Source organism: Haliotis cracherodii, unplaced genomic scaffold (genome assembly GCF_022045235.1).
Source record: "Haliotis cracherodii isolate W230 unplaced genomic scaffold, xgHalCrac1.p SCAF_11, whole genome shotgun sequence".
Lineage (NCBI taxonomy): Eukaryota > Metazoa > Mollusca > Gastropoda > Lepetellida > Haliotidae > Haliotis > Haliotis cracherodii.
In genome coordinates, this window is record NW_027266266.1 from 22,851,706 (window position 1) to 22,869,664 (window position 17,959).

The window sequence follows — 17,959 nt, forward strand, 5'->3', positions numbered from 1 at the left end:
TTTACGGGGCGTTTGCTGTAACTACGCTTGGAAATATTTTTCCCGCCAAAAGGAAATATTTTTCCCGCCCTTTTTTTCTATATACTTGCGGGGTGTCTCGTTTGCACGTTGCGTCTTACGTTCCCCTGTTCTAGTATATATTGGGGTTTTTACATCACTTATTCCTCTATATGTTATATGTGTATGTTCTATATTCCCATTGCTCGTTTATTTTCTTGTGCAAATACTCGTTTGTGACTATTCGTGGTGTGTGTGTTGTAACCATGTTACAAACAAAATGTCTGACATGGATGTTTCGCCGTCCTCCACCCCCTCTACCCCCGCAACCAGGAGCTGCGGGGTGTGCCGCAAGCGAGCGCTACCGGCTGTATGTGCAGTCCGTTTCCACCCCTGTGGTGGCCGGCTCGTCCGGTCGGGGTCCCCTTGCGGGTACCACCACCACGGCTGCGGCGGATCCCTTGGCGGCCCGTGGGCTGTCCGGGGATTCCGTCGCTGCATTACTTGCACAACTTGTGGACTCCAAGCTGGCGGCCTTATCTCAGGATAGGCCGCTGGCTGTTCCGTCCCCGGCCACTTTGGTGGCCGCGGGGTCCACCGGTACGGCGGCGGCTCCCGTGGTCACCGGTCCTTCCCCCGAACCGTTGCTCCCGCTATCGGTTAAGGATCGCGTGGCCATGGTTTATGACCTCTTTGAGGACATGCCCCGGCCAGTACCGCGGGGAATCCACGACTGTGGGTTCCTCCGAGGTATACGATGAGTCTTCCGACATGGCTTTCCCCACATCAACCTTGCTGCGCGGTATCAAGCCTTCCTTGGAGAACGCCTTCGCGGCAGCCTCCGGTCGGGGTCTCCCGTTGCCTCCGACGTCGTGGAGAAAGGGTTTATTCCCGGTACATGACCTTGCCTTTCCCGAGGCTGGTCCTACCGCGGAGGCCCATGTTGAGCGGTTGGGTGTCCGTGCCCAACCGGCTGCTACGGTAACGCAAGCTACCTTGCACCAGCTGGACGCCCTCGCTTGGCACTCCATGTCTCATGGAGACACTTACTTGGCTGCAGCGGCCAGTCTGGTCGAAGGTTCTCCCACGGACCGTGACCAGCGCATTTACAACTGCCTGCTCAGTTTAAATGCTTCCCTGGAGTACGTTGCCGAGGACTCTCGGCACACACTTGCTCTTGTTGGGTCCCTGCATAGGCGCCTGGGTGCCGCTCCTAACCGGAGCGCGCCCCAGGCTGCTGCGGCCGGTAGGTCTAAGGGGTCGGGTTCTTCTTCCTCTTGGAAGTAGCCCCGCCCTGAGGGCTCCGGTATGGGCAATCAGCTGCCCTTTCGCGGGAAGACGGGGAACTGGGGGAAGCCCAAGTCGTCTAAGGACGGCAAGGGCCCCTCCTGGTGACTCTCATTGGAGGGGTTCGTATGCCGACAGCGCCAACTCTGGTTGGCCCTTAGGCGAACCCGAGTCACTTGGCCCTGGACAGCTGCGCCTGCCGCAGCCTGTCAGGGCCCCCTCTCCTTCCCCAGTGGGAGCCAGACTCCAGACTTACTGGGAGAATTGAGAACAAGTGTTCGACGACCCGTGGGTGGTCAACACGATTCGGTACGGCTATCGGCTTGATCTCAAAGCGAATCCGCCGCTCACCGTTGCCCCGTTGGCAGGTTTCGATTCGGAAACCGATCTTCCCATCCTCACCGATGCCATCGGCAGGTTGGTGGAGAAGGGGCAGTACGGGAGTTAGCTCTACCAGAAATAACACCGGGGTTTTACTCCAGGATATTTCTCGTTCCCAAGTAGGACAGTGCTGAACTCAGAATGATTCACACGTCCGCTCCGTGGCTGTTCACCCGGTTAACCACCCCCATAGTGGGGTTCCTCCACAGGAGGGGTGTCCGGTACTTCGCGTACCTGGACGACTCGCTAGTAGCAAATCGAATGACGGACACCCTGTCACGCCATCTCGTTTTTGCACGTCGGCTCTTGGAGCAATTGGGGTGGATTATCAATCTCCCCAAGAGCGAGTTAACCCCTTCTCTGAACTTGCTGTTCATCGGAGGTCGGTTCAACACGGTGTCCCATCGCCTCTTTGTTCCCCCAGACCGGTGGCACAAGATTCAGGCGATGATTGCAAAAGTCTTAGCGGTGCAACAGACTGTTCACTTTTGGGAACAGCTGTTAGGGCTACTTGTATCAGCCCAGGACTGCACCGATCGGGGTCGTCTCCAACTCCGCCCGCTGCAACGGTTTTTAATCCAGTTGTTAGCAACGGAGGTGAACAGTGCGACCGTCGCCCTCCCGGATCGGCTCCGACCGCATCTGGAGTGGTGGACGGTCCCTTACAATGTCTTATCAGGAGTCTCTATGCGGACCTACCGGGCCACGTTGAACCTGTATACAGACGCCTCTCTAGTGGGCTGGGGCGCCCATCTAGAGGGGGTGGTGAGCTCGGGGCTGTGGTGCGTAGACGAACTAGGTCTTCACATCAATTGTCTCGAGATCAAGGAAGTGATCAACGCAGTCAATCACTGGAAGCATCGTCTCGTCGACGCCCGGCTCATGCTGGCGACCGACAACACGACGGTAGTGTCCTATGTGAACAAACTGGGGGGAACCCACAGTCACTCGCTACTCGATCTCACGTTCGAGTTTTACGCTCTGGTGGACAGTGTCCCGTGCCAGATACGCGCCCGTCACATCCCAGGTGTGCTGTACGTACTGGCCGATGCTCTATCGAGGCCTCAGGATCCGAGCCCCACAGAGTGGATGCTGAACCCAGTAGTGTTTCAGTGGCTGTGCGAACGTTTGGGTCGTCCGATGGTCGACCTGTTCGCAACGCGGTTCAACAATCAACTCCCGTTGTTTGTATCACCAGTACGGACCCGAGGGTCATCGATCACGTTAGACTGGACGGTCTTGGACGCTTATGCTTACCCGCCTACAGCGTTGATACCACACATTCTAAGCCGGCTCCGAGGAGTTCGCTGTCGAATGTTACTGATCGCGTCCATGTGGCCGAACAGATCGTGGTACCCCGACTTGCTGACCCAGGTCACGCAGTCGCCACTTCCACTGCCTGTGAGACCGGATCTCTTGATCCACCCTCACACCCGTCAGCTTCATCCAAACGCAGGGCAGTTCAATCTGCACGCGTGGATGTTGTCACCGAGCGTCTGAGGAGTAAAGGTTTTTCTCGCCGGGCGTCTCGGGCATACGTTAGTATGCATCGTGATTCTACCCAGAAGGTGTATAATGCACGTTGGGTTATTTTCACGAAGTGGTGTTGTAAACATCACATTCATTCGCCAGATAAGGTATCTGTGCAGGATATTGCTCGTTGCTATGGGTACCAGTCTCTCCAAAGAGCCGGTGATACGGGGTATTATTATCAAGGGTTTCACACAGCACGATCTTAAGAAGGGCCGCCTTCGGGCACCGGCCTGGGATCTTTCCCTAGTGTTGCAATCACTTACGGAAGCTCCGTATGAACCCTTGCATAGTGCTTCGTTCCGGCATGTGACTTGGAAAACAGCATTTTTCCTCTCCTTTGCCATGGCGGCACGTGTATCCGAAATTCATGCACTCGATGTCGCCAAGGTACGATTCGATAGGGGTGACGAAGGAGCGGTCCGCCTGGGCCTGCTCATGGGCTTCGTCGCCGAGAATCGGGCAAACGGAGAGAGAATTCACTGTAAGATCACTCAAAGAAATCTTACATCCTGCTGATACTGAGGTGATACTGAGGACAGAGCGCTGTGTCCGGTTAGGGCCCTTAAGTATTATCTTAAGGCTTCAAATGAACGTAGACAAGGGCGTGACCGTCTGTTCATATCGTGTAACCCTAATCGCACGGTTGACATAAATCGTAACTCGATTGCGTTGTGGCTTCGTTCTGTCATCAATCTGGCGTACCGGTCTCGGGGGTTACCGGTAGCGGGGTCAAACCTGCACGAGATCAGGGCGCTAGCGGCAACATTTGCCCTACACTCGAATATCTCTGTTCGCAGAATATTACGAGGTTGTTACTGGCGTTCTGACTCGGTTTTTGCCAATCATTACCTCAAACAGGTCGCTGATGCCGTCGTGGAGAGTGTGCACCGTCTTGGCCCGCAGATCGCGGCGCAAGCGGGCACCTAAGGGGTGTGCCCAGCGCAATTCCGAACTCCTCAGGCGTCAGACCTTGCACGGTGGTCAATCTGGGTCGACTCCAATGTTCCCACTGCCGTGGGTACAGGAGTTGGGGTCCCGCAAACCAGCGCACTCACACCACAGGTGAGGGCGGCTTTTTGTGTGCTTTGTCCTTATTTGTATTTTGACAATTATGTATTTAATTGTCTGTCGTGTATCCCAACCTTGTGATGCATGCTTACAAATACTGGAATTAGGTCATATACGATCTGAATGAAATTAATTTCCCTCTTTTCGACTGTTTAACCTGATCTAAGATTAAGCTCACGCGGATACAGTGTTCTCATCCGCTGCGGCGATGAAATACCTATCCAGTGGGGCCGTTTGGAATCACCAATCGTTTTGGCAATGACGATTGAGCCTTACGGTATGCGCTTGAAAGTGCTTTGGTATTCCTATAGGGTAACGCCTAGCTAGGTGCATGCGCATCGAGTGCTTCCGCCTTGGTGTTTACTTCCGCTGGTCGGAAGGAACGCTAGCAGTCAGGATTCGGGTTGTAGGTGCTCCCCACCGCCTACTGTGGTAGTCAGCCTCGGTATAACAGTGGTAACGTATTACTTAATGTAATTTGTAGAATTTTCCTATTCGGAATATTCTATAAGTAATACGTTACCACTGGGCTGCTGCCCGCCCGTCCGTCCCCCGAGCACTTGCTCTCGCAAGAGACAAGAGTGAAGGGTGTCACGTGGCAGCTAGGTGGCTACGCACGTGCTGCATGAGGTAATTGAGATCTCTGTGGTAGATTTCGCTATAGCAGCAGTTGTGGGAGACAACAGCCTCGGTATAACAGTGGTAACGTATTACTTATAGAATATTCCGAATAGGAAAATTCTACAAAATTTCCATTCACTCCGACCTCCATGGATGTTTTTCCCTTTCCTGTCTGAATGTTTCCCCACCCTGTCGGTCTCTGATAATAATTTCCATTCACTCCGACCTCCATGGATGTTTTTCTCTTTCCTGTCAGACTCTGATAATAATTTCCATTCAATGATGTTTTTTCCCTTTCCTGTCCCTGACTATACTGTCCCCCTCCAGACTGAACACCTCCGATGACACGCCATCCGGCATGGAATGTGCTGCCAACAAGATCAACCACATCGACGACGAGGTGCTGATCGGGGAGTCGGGGAAGCTGTTGGTGCTGGTCGACCTGCTGGACAACCTCAAATCAGAGGGCCATCGCTGTCTGATCTTCTCTCAGTCACGCAAGATGCTGGACATCATACAGAAAATTGTTACAAACAGAGTATGTATCACCGTTCTTACAGGGTTCTCACAGGGTTCATACAGAGCTCATGCAGGGTTCATATGGGACTCATGCAGGGTTCATACAGAGCTCATGCAGGGTTCATATGGGACTCATGCATGGTTCATACAGAGCTCATGCAGGGTTCATATGGGACTCATGCAGGGTTCATACAGAGCTCATGCAGGGTTCATACAGGACATACAAGGTTCATACAGGACTCATGCAGGGTTCATACAGGACATACAAGTTTCATACAGGACTCATACAGGAGATACAAGGTTCATACAGGACTAATGCATGGTTCATACAGGACATACAAGGTTCATACAGGACTCATGCAGGGTTCATACAGGACATACAAGGTCCATACAGGACATACAAGGTTCATACATGACTCATGCAGGGTTCATACAAGGATCATACAGCACATTCAAGGTTCATACAGGTCACAGGGCTCATAAAGGACATACAGGGCTCATATACAGGGCTCATACAGGACATACATGATTCATACAAGATTCATTCAGGACATACAAGGTTCATACAGGACACACAGGGCTCATACAAGGTTCATACAGGGATCATACATTAATAATAAGGCCAGTGGACACTCTTGCCTCGGGAAGATGCCCAGTCCTCATTAACACATTATCTGTTACCCTCAGGGACACAAGGTGATGCGTCTGGACGGCACAGTGACCCAGCTGTGTGACCGAGACCAACGCATCCAGAAGTTCCAGGGAGACAGCTCCTTCTCGGTCTTCCTTCTCACAACACAGGTACACTTGAAGCAGGCAGTGATTATCCACTAGAAGAATACCTATTGGACTGTTAGCAATGCTTACTAGTTTTGTCTTTGATTGAAACACTGGGTGAGAATAATTTGCAAAAGATGTCTTTAGCTGTACCTTGAATAGTGGTATAGAGATTAAGATTCTAGCAAAGAGTTCCAGCTTGTACTGGCTGTCACTCCATATAAAAACTCCTGGAGGATTGGAGAGATCTTGTACATTTTGTAATGCTTAATTTACACCAATTTGGATCAGCTTGTCCATGTACAGTGTGGCCTGACGTATGAGATATTCCTGCTGTGTACCAGTTTGTGTGAATGACTCCGTCAATCTCAACTCTTGTATATGGTATCTTGCGGTCAGATTAAACTAATTTTTTAGCGATGTGGTATGCTAATGCTGGACCATTAATATACCCATAATTACTCTTATAAACTTGAAAGTGAATTTCAATATAACAAAACAAATTATTACCCATGGTCAGTATGCAAAAACAAGGCCAAGGGTACATGACCCCTGAAGTGATCTGACTGGACCAAGGCCACAGACAGCCTTTGAACTGTCCGCTATATCATTACAGTAACTTAGCTGCTAGTGAGCTAGTGCTATAAATTGGCATCAGTCCGGACTAGTACAAGCAGCCACATAAACATGCACACGAACTTGCACGTCGCTATATAAGTGCAATAATCTTGGAGGATTGGTACATGGCTAGCATTTTCATGTATTGTCAGGTCAAATATGCGACCACAGTGAAAATATGTCATAAAATGAATTGAGTGTGTGCGGCAATCATTGCTGATGCTAATGCCATCAGTTCCAAATGATTTACACAGTGCTCAATCAATCCACAAATATGAAAGCATAAAACTAAAACTACATTCATTTTAGTAGGAGGACGGTTTGCCGATTTATTTATTTTTTACTTCTAGATACAAGTATCAATGACCATCGAACACAAAGTAAAAAGTATCAATTCTTAACTTTAATAAAACCACAGATAAGAGCACATGCAAGGATACGATAAGTATCAGATCATGAACAAGGTATTGTGCTCATATTGGATCGCAGAGTTGGTGTATTGTCGGGGCAGTCGTGTAGCCTAGTGGTTTTAAAGCGTTCACTCGTCACGCCAAAGACCCGGGTTCGATTCCTGACAAGGGTGCAATGTATGAACCCATTTCTGGTGTCCTCCGTCTTGATATTGCTGGAATATTGCCATACTCACTCACTGGTGTATCGTCCCAACCCTAATTCATTCTGTGAATGATGACCAGATGTTTGCATGTACAATGTCTTGATCTGCAGGTTGGTGGTGTGGGACTGACGCTCACCGCAGCAGACAGGGTGGTCATCTGTGAGTGTTTACAATGTGTTTGATGTGCCAGCTTCCAAGTTTCCAGATTACTTAGACACCATTTCAGTATAATATGATCATGATAAACATGCTTTAATAAACATGTTACCTTGGGATCCATACTGACCTCAATACATGTTGTTAATTGATATCATAAGTGTTAGATTGGAATAATACCCAGTGATGACAAAACGATGTCATGTGTCAGTGTTGTTTGTTCGGTTACAAACCAGACATGTGCATGCGCAAACAGCAGCACTCTGAACTGGACTTAAGTCCGGTCATTCAGTTAACAGTCATTCTCCCGTAACCTATCTCACTTATGTCACATATACCATCACACAGAACATTAATTACCAATAACAAGTTACCCTGACGACATCTGATGTCACACTAGTCTCCACCCACTTGTACAATGTACTGCTATCAATGCATTACAAGCCATTGTTAGTTCTAATTTAATCGTTTGACCCCAGAAAGTGAGTTAATGTATGTCTCAATGTTTTGTTCCGCATCATTTTGAACGTGTTCCCACCCCTCCCCAGACGACCCCAGCTGGAACCCTGCTACGGATGCGCAGGCAGTGGACCGAGTGTTCCGTATCGGCCAGAACAAGAATGTTGTGATCTATCGGCTGATCACGTGTGGGTCTGTGGAGGAGAAGATCTACCGCAGACAGATCTTCAAAGACTCCATCACCAGACAGACCACAGGGAACGCCAAAAACCCTTACAGGTATAGTAAACTATGTAACAAACACGCTCATAACAAACTGACAGATATTACAAACTGTTTTGGGGTCCTGTCCCTTTGCTTAATATATGCTGTGTGTGTGTGTGTGTGTGTGTATATATATATATACACACATAGGTCGAAGCAGTAAGCCACGGCTCATGTGACAACTGCAAGTGCTTCACGAACAGTATACTACGGTTATATATATATATGCTCATAACAACAAACTATGGTTATAACGATTATTGGTCTGTTCATTGTAACCGTAGTATACTGTTCGTGAAGCACTTGCAGTGGTCACATGAGCCGTGGCTTACTGCTTCGACCTATCAGTTGTAGCTAAGTATTTCGACATATTGGATGTAGCTTAGTGGTTCGACATATCAGTCGTAGCCACTAATCTTAGAAAATCTAGAAGGAGGTGTGCACTAGATGGATCATCCATTGCATTATGATAAATTACCCTGAACATTTGAAAAATGGCTTCATTTTGAGTCCCATGACTCGTACAATAGGAATTCAATTAATTGCCTCCTCATCTCTCTATGTTGCATGCCATCTAAAATACTTCCAGAAGATTGCATCAGAGCACAGCTATCAGCAATATTTATTAGTCTGATTCAAATAAATATATTAAGGGCTCTCTCACAGGAGGCAGTGGTTTTAGGTGTTCATTTGAGATATTATCATTGGTTGTTGATTTAAAGCTCATGAGCAAGGAACTATCATGCGATAAGAGAAATGGAGCTGGTTCCATACGCCGACCCGAGTCGTGGTATCTATGAGTGCAGTCATTTATTTATGTATCACTTACATGCACATTATCTAGGTTGATCATTGAATAATAATGCTGGTATCATGTTGGAATATGAATACTGTTATAGATGATGTTCAGACAAAAGACTGGCAGGAAAGTTTGCAGCTATTGCAGAGATCGATTTGTATTTAGAAAAGATCAGACGCAGATTCATAAAACATCATAATAGCATAAACACAAATATCACCAAATTAAAAACACTTCCACTTCCACACTTTCTACTGGGTATTATCCAGTGCACCCATGGCAATTACCCCTCTGACAAGTGTAAATTGGCACGGCTCCCATTGCGGAAAACTATGAATTCACAATGCCATATAGAAAGTGGTCTTATGTAACAAATGTTATATTTGAGATAATACTTTCTTAGTAAAGTACAGATTGTCATACTTTTTGTAATGAAAAAAACCATTGTGCAAGACTAGAGACTTGGTTCAGTGAGGGGAGGCTACTCTCATTTGTAAGTTCAAGGGCGTAAGTAGTTGATGATGTGACCACGTTAGTTGTGATGCTTATATAGCATTCCGTCCATCCTTCAGTCTGAGCTTTTGTACGGCCCATTTTTAACCATGCACCCTAGCTTCACCAAACTTGCTACACACATTAACCACAATGAGTACTTGTGCCTTAAGCTAGTTTGAAGATTCTGAATTTTTAATTTTTGCTGTTTCAATAGAAACATTAGAAACTTAAACTTTTAGGGTGGGTGTTTTGTACGGCCCATATCTTTTTAACTATGCATCCTAGCTTCATCAAGCTTGCTACACACATTAACCACAATGAGTACTTGTGCCTTTTGCTAGTTTGAAGATTCTGAATTTTTTTATTTTTGCCATTTCCATGGAATCATGGTGAAACATAAATTTTGGGTAGAATTTTTGTACGATCCATGTTTACAATATTGTGTATCCTAGCTTCAGCAAACTTGCTACATTAACCACTATGATTGTTTTTTATCTTTTATAAGATTCTGAAAGTTCTCTTTTGCAGTTTTCATGGATACATGATGGAATTTAGAAATTTTGATGACTGGTTTTGTATAGCTAATATATTTTCCAAATTTTTTTCCACACATGTAGATCATCATCAGTATCTGTGCTTTGTGTGTTTTTGAATTTATGAATTCTTTACCATATCTGTTAAGGCTAGATGGGATAATTCAGGGATGTGAGCAGGTTTTCCCCCAAAAAGAGGAAAAGTCTAGGGGGGGTCTGGGAGCATCCCCCCCCCCCCCCCCCCCCCCCAGAAATTTTTTTAAACATTTGATAGCATTTTAAGCAATTTCGTGCAGTTTGGACAACATTCACACCAAGAAATGTAATAGGACAATGGCAAAAGTCAATAAGTCAATTAAACAAGATGGCAGATGCAATAAAATTTCGAAGTGAAATCAGTACTTTTAAAAAATCGGGCATAGCTTCCGCGCACCTGGCTACCCGCCAGGTCTGGGAGCAATACTGCCATAAACTTCAACCCCCATACACAAGGACAACTGTCACAAGCGTGCAATGTCTGACCCTTTCCCCACGTTGAAGCATGTTGAAAAAAACTTACCTTGTACTTACTTACCTTTTGTTGAAAAAACAACAACATTGCAAACATAAGACATTTATACAACATATATCATGCATGTTATGGGTTTTTGGAAGCTGAAGAAACATTCACAGTTTTCTCGCTAATTACATGAACAACTGTAGCATATCTCATTCACTTACAGGCTAAAAGACAACTTTATCTTAAAAACAAGCCATCATCTGACTCTGAGTATTTACAATTTCTGTGTGACGCCACACTCCACGTTATAGTGCAAGTATTCGTGATGATGTCCGAAAACCTATGCTGCTGAAAGCTCTGGATCGAAAAACAGGACAATCCGCAATGATTGTCCGGTTTTCGATCATATTTTTCGGAGTGTTTTTAAAAAAATCTTTGATTATATTTTTACACGGAACTTGATTTTTCCCGAGGACTACTGTTTTAAAAAACGTGTTTTTCCGCGTTTCCGCGGAGATTTCACATCCCTGATAATTAATTAATTGATTTTCTAATAGGATATTATTCCATTTTTCATGTGTTTTATATCAACAATTTTTGGTCCTTTTTATAATTCTTCTTATGTAACTCCTCAAACAAATTTTTATTGAAGAAAGGTGTTCATGGTGATCTACTTCCTCGTAGTGAACACTGGTAACATGGGAGATTTGGGGGGAGGGGGGGGGGGGGGGGGGTCATTTATCACTGGAACTCAATCTTTTTAAGTCTTTCAAAGTTTTTAAAACATTGAAGTTAAAAATCAGTTAGAAATATGTAATATTTCATTAATTAACAAACTATTTACTATTTGTTGTTGACCAGCGGGGCTAGCAGGGGTATGTGAGCTTTGCTCACTACTTTCTTGTTGGTGCTGCTCTGAACCTTTGTAGTGCCACCACAAGGCGTGCATTACTACAGCAACAGTACATCATAACCCATTTCCTTCAAGTACAGGATTTCCAAAGTTGACAATGAACCCGTGGCAATTAGGTGTTAGTCAACTGGACATTCATTAGAGAACGTCTCAAACACTTTAAACACTTGGTAAGCGTGAGTACATGGTGTCAGCAAATGTCTGTGGCTGATATTAACCTTATCGTGCCTTGTTTGAAATTACTTCCTTGGTAATTGAAGTTTATCCCTTGATCCAAATACTATGGTAGCAAACCTCTGAATGCTGGAATTGCAAACAGCTTCTATGTACTGGTTGAATTGGGTCTTTTGCTCAATATTAATGATTAGTAAGACGTAGCAAGGGGATTGTACCCGACATGTCCCCAGCATAAGTAAGTGCTATTGGTGATGTGACAATACCACTGTACAAATCCTGGGAATACACTGGGATAGTTCAGCATCCTGTCCTGTGATCTACCACCTGTCTATCCATTATGTCGATCTGATGTCCAGGTATGATTGGGTAATAAAAACCAAGCTGTTCCATAGCTAAGTGTAAATAGCAGCCTGGATAATTCTATATTGACAGCAATAAGTGCTATTGGGGTACCACTGAACAAATCCCAGAATCCACTGGGATAATTTGCAGTCCTAATACCTTCCAAAAATCAGGTCACTAATGTCTTTCTGATGCTAGCCAAAACTGAGCGAAGTGTTTGGATTTATGGGAGAATGGAGAATATGCTCCTGAAACTACTGGTGAAGGATGTATAGTTAAATATATATATGTACAGTGAATACAGACTGTAATTGTTTACAGTGGTGAGCTCCAGAATGACTACAATGAGACAGTATCTTCAAATAGTTAAATATGGCTGTGGTGCAGTGGAGAATCGACCCATGAAGATCTGGGGATAGGTATTCAGGAAACTTGCCCTATGCTTGTCGTAAGAAGCGACTAACGGGATTGGGTGGTCAGGCTCGATGAGTGCAACAAACAAAGCAATGGAGAATCATATGAACCATAAAAAAGTGGAATGTTTGCAAGTAGGATTGTAATGGGGAATTTTTGAAGTCCCTATATTATGCATCAAGCGGCACCCTGGATAGTTTTGAGGGATTGTACCCGACATGTCCCCAGCATAAGTAAGTGCTATTCGTGAGGTGACAATACCACTGTACAAATCCTGGGAATAGGTGGGTGAGGATAGCAGCACTGTTCAGGGGGTTCCCTTCAATGACCATGATGATGTAATAGGGAGTCACAGCAGCAGGTGTGCTGCTATAGTCTTGTGATGATGTAATCATCTGCTGAGAATTGATATTTAAGATTGATGTCCAGATTTGACTATGAGTTCATTATGGAAAACCTGAGCACTAGCTACATTAGGATGGTTTATCACAATACATAATAAATGATAATTATACCGCTGTGATTTGTATGAAAGATGAGGACTACATGTTCAGCATCAAATGATGTGAGACAGAGTGTTTCAGATACATATCCCAGAACATATTTCCAGATTGCGAAAATGTTTGTAATTACAGAATTATGATGTGAGAGTCTAGTATAGCCTGTAGCCAGGCCCATGCATGTCCCCAGCATAGGTAAGTGCTATCTGTTATTTCACAACAGCACTGTACAGATACAAGGGATATGCTGGGTCATTAGACTTCCTCTACACAGAAAACAATTTAATAATCTTTTGCATGTATAATTATGAAACTGTAGTAACTTTCCAGGCCCCTCCCCAGCATTCGTAAGTGCTAATTTCACCATGTCAACCAGCACATTACAAATACCCGGGACGATCAGGGAAAACTTGGTTTTCGATTTCAGTCTGACCATTTCCAAGTTTAGATTCTTAAATGTAAATGATGATTTTTAGGAGACAGGTCCCTAGCAACAATAAGTGCTACTTGATATCATGCAAGCACAAAATTGTTCCCCGGAAACTGCCCCCATTGCACAGCGTAGTCCTGGATGATGCAGCAGACAAAATCCCCAGCATCAGTAAGTGCTAGTTGGCAGTATCACCAGCACAGACAGATTCCAGGAAACTTGCTCACTCACACAGATACACAGATACACATCTGTAAAACACATCAAAATAAAGGAACAACTGACATGTTTGTTAAATAAAATATTATTCGAACATATATTTGATGACTGCCTTTACCCAGCAGTGTAGTAATTCTGCTTGAAAATCAGGAAATATTAACAGTATCAAATTACATTTTTCACAACCTTTAAACTCACGATCCCACTGGGTCCCCTCCCCCCGGCCAGGTAAGTAACTAAGTAATCATACCGCGTCCTTGGCAGGTCATTAACACCTGGCCTATTGTGTAATTAAGAGGCCCCAATTAAGAGGAACAAAGGCCAGCATCAGTCAAGGTAGTATTTGCACACCTCGTCTCACCTGGCATCAAATTGGTGCAGGAGGTAATTTACCTGTCACAATAAGATACCTGGGAGTCAGGCGGCCATGTCACAATATTGTTCCACCTTTGGGATGGTTTGGGACACACCTGGGCAAGGCACCCCCTAGGCCAGGGAGAGGACAGCATTGCATCTGTTGGTGAATTGAGGAATGTAATAATAAAGAACTAAGGGATATACACCATAATCTGAAAAAAACATTATATCCCCATTCCACTCATTTATGACCTCATTTAATTCCCCCTTAGCAATTTTGGCTGACCTGTCCCTATATTGACCTCCCATAGTGGGGTAGTTATGGTTAGGACATCTAGAGATAGCCAGTAGAGGCTTTGATTGATGAGGTACATAATATTATAGAATTTAGAATAGAACTTTTTGACTAGAGACTATTTGGTTTGGTGGTGATTGATTGCTGATTGAAATGCTATGTGAATATGTCTTAGACCTGAGCCCGGCATTTACAAGTGCTAGTTGTATATCTGACTGGCACAGTGTAGATACAGGCTAAGAGCTAGACCAGATGACAACCAGCCATGTAGGTAGGGAATACAGAGTCATGATGTATGGAGCGTAGACAGTCTCCTGGCATCAAATTGGTGCAGGAAGAACACCTGGCACTCAAGCTGATCCCGGGGGCCGACAACGCTCATCATGTTTCCAGGACCAGTAGGCACAAGTTGATGTTGATGGTTCCTTGCCTCTACTCTCTGGCATCAAATTGGTGCAGGAGAAGTTAAACCTGTCACCAAGTAGATTCCAGGGCAGATGCAAGGAAGGAACAGGAGCTGCCATTTGCAGCAGCATCAGGGTGACTGTTCCTAGTGTGTATAGTTGTAAGGATACATGAGGCAAAAAGTAGCCAGTGCACTGTCACGCAGTTTGCTTCAACATTATTAAATAGTTCCAGGTGTTAATTGGTTTAACACAGATATGAGAAGCATTTATACAGTCAAACACAATAAGGACCTATGCAAATGCTTCAAGTTTGAGGGTTGACACATTATATACTAAGGAATACACCATGCTTTTACTTCGACGAGACCATAACGTTGAAACATAAGTTCAACACAGCAGTGTTCGACTGTATTAAATCAAATACTGACAGTTGGCACCTTAGCCAACAGATAACCCTGTACACACACACTGAACTGCAATTAGAATTATTTGACTTACCTGTAGCTTGTTCCTGTCCATGTGTGTGGTATGAGAGCCGGTTGCAAGTGTGACCAAAAAACAATTTCAGGCCCATATATACAACTCCCATGGCACCCTGAGTAATGCCAAACACTGCTTTCCACAATCTGCTTAGACATATGCATCCAAGTAGGCAACAATAGCTGCAAATTGCTATCACAATGGCTAGTCATTCATAACACAGACTGGCTATACAAAAGGCAATTTGCTCATTGCTTGTTTCGACTCGACCAGCCCCTGAAAACAATAGCATAACAAGGCTTAATCCCCTATATGTGTAATGCTCAATTGACTGGGGTGTGACAGGTCCCCTAATTGACAGTTAGGGCCGCCCCTTTTCATTTGCTTGATTGTGATTGGCTGATGGAATAGGGTCTGGTTCTTGATTGGTTCATGTCAGTTGATGTGATTTGACAGGGAATTGAGAATTTGGGTGACATTTTCAAGTGAATTCTGTAATTTAGGTTGTTTGTTTGTCATTTTATTTTTTTAAAAAGCTGGAATAATTTTTCTATGGATGTCAAATAAAAAGCTTTTAGTGTCAATTATGTGTGTAGCATTTTAATTTGGATGATACTATGTCCAGATTCTATGTCTTGAAATATTTTTAAGTTATGTTTTACAATATTGATCAGAAAGAAAAAAACAATGATGTAAAAATAAACACAAAAGCTGAAAAAGACCAATGAATACATTCAGCTTAACATTCATATATATATGTAATGTTTCAGTATACCCTTGTCGTCATACAGGTATGTGTTAAATTAAATAGGCTTTATGATAAATGTTGGTGTGTAAGTTGAAATAAACATAAATGTGAATCTCCGATATATGGATCAGAATCATATTTATATTTAAGTTATATAAGGCACCAAACACCTGACTCTTGATGACAACTAACATTGTTAATGCTATCCGCTATGAACATATTTGCAAGAACAGGTTCTTTTGCATGTTTTATTTATAATCATGAACATTATTATTGTTCAATTTATATATTTAGATATATTATATTTATTTTCCAGGTCAAACACACCAAAATTCAGCTCAGTTGTAACGACAAAATATTACACAGATGGTTGATTAAAGAATATATATTAAATTTCGATTCAGGGTAAATTGTCTGTTGATTAGAAAGGTATATTATTACAAAGGTTTTAAGTAATCATGCAGAACTTTTGTAAAATAATTGGATTCAGGGGATGTTAACTGAGTTAAGGTAAAAACAGTATGGCCAAAACAGAAGTTCAAGTTACATTATTGATATTATTCCAATTTTCTTGTGGCCAAACTTTTCTACATAAATAGAAAATCTTTTGTGCACTGTGATTACAAAACAAATTCATAATCAAATATTTTATGCACAATACAGATAATAAAATGCATAATGTGTTTATTGCCTTTAAGTAAATCACATCCTACATTAATTCCAAAAATTTTATGCAGGCAGCTGTAATAGGATAGGAGAAATACAATCTCCTTGTGGTACCCCACAAGGCCATGTGGTTTTCTGTCAAGGTGCTTCATAGAGCAATAAACATGTCATGCAAGGGTCACCTCATTATCTGTAATTAGCCAACTTGTGTTTGATTTTTGATTAAGAACTTGTCTATAGTTCTTTGTTGTATACTTATATGGTAAGATTTATCTAAAAGAGAGATATGGGAATGTGTAAATCCTAGTGTAAATTGTGCAGTGTGATTCAATGGGGATTAAGGCTGATGCAAACACTGAACTTGCTTGTTCTTACTTGTAGTCTTCGACCATGGCTGTGTCATATAATTTTCCATTGTTTATTTTGTCTGTCTGGGGTAATAATATTGGTTTCTCTTGAAGTGCATGTAGTTAGCCCTGAAGGGCAAATGTTAATGATTATTTAGAAATATTGTATTTGAATTCTTGGAGTTTTAAACAGATTCATCTTATGCAAGGAACAAATCTTCGGGATATTATTTCACAAAGTGGTATTAAGATCACTTTGTGTTGACATGCGAACACTTGGTGTCAGCACTGATTTTCAGTTATCTATTCCCTTAATTTTCACCACTACATTGCCATTTACGCCCAATGGTATCTGTGTGGGCAGAAAATCAAGACTGATTTATCTCAGGCATTGATGTTTCATATTTATAGGAATAAAAGCAACATACTGGTTAAACTATATATTTCGCTCATATCAATACAGGAAAGGGGATAAGTACGTAGACAACTAATGTCCAAATAATTATATCCCTCCATAATAATGCATAACCAATATACCAAAAATACAAAAGAAAAATTGCAGCAAGCCTGTGGTTAAGTTTTCTGTTTTATATCATTGTAAAATGAACATAGCGCTGGTGTTATCTTGACGTGGCTTTTGAATCTGAAGTCAATGCAGATGTGATTATCATATGGATTTAAACATTCTGTGACTGTATCACTTGCTTGATAAATGTAAGTGCAACCTTACCAATACATTAAACTGAAACAATAAGAGGACTTAATAAATACATTTGTCAATATTGTCATAAGAAGTCATCATTTTTAGTTTGAGATTTTGAGAGTTTGAAACATTTTGATGCATGAAAATATTTTTTTCTTTTTTTCTTTTTTATATCAGTATTTTATAAACAATGAGCATTAATGACATTAACCATTTTTTGTATCAGTTATATAAAGGCCATTTCATTAATATCTCTTGCAGTGTGATGTATAGTAAATACTGGAATGTCTTTCCATATACCTTATAGAAAAGTGTTCCTGTTTCTTGAATTCTTCATGA

At 43.2% G+C, this 17,959-nt stretch overlaps 1 protein-coding gene across 1 annotated transcript in view; it reads left to right on the forward strand.

The window, feature by feature from the left end:
- The window catches only part of LOC139455584 (DNA excision repair protein ERCC-6-like), a 57,799-nt gene that overhangs the window by 18,342 nt on the left and 21,498 nt on the right, over nucleotides 1–17,959 (forward strand). The window contains exons 11-14 of the mRNA XM_071237134.1: nucleotides 5,215–5,425; nucleotides 6,094–6,207; nucleotides 7,528–7,576; nucleotides 8,122–8,311. Of these exons, the coding sequence (XP_071093235.1) occupies nucleotides 5,215–5,425; nucleotides 6,094–6,207; nucleotides 7,528–7,576; nucleotides 8,122–8,311 (564 nt within the window). The remainder of the gene's footprint in view (nucleotides 1–5,214; nucleotides 5,426–6,093; nucleotides 6,208–7,527; nucleotides 7,577–8,121; nucleotides 8,312–17,959) is intronic.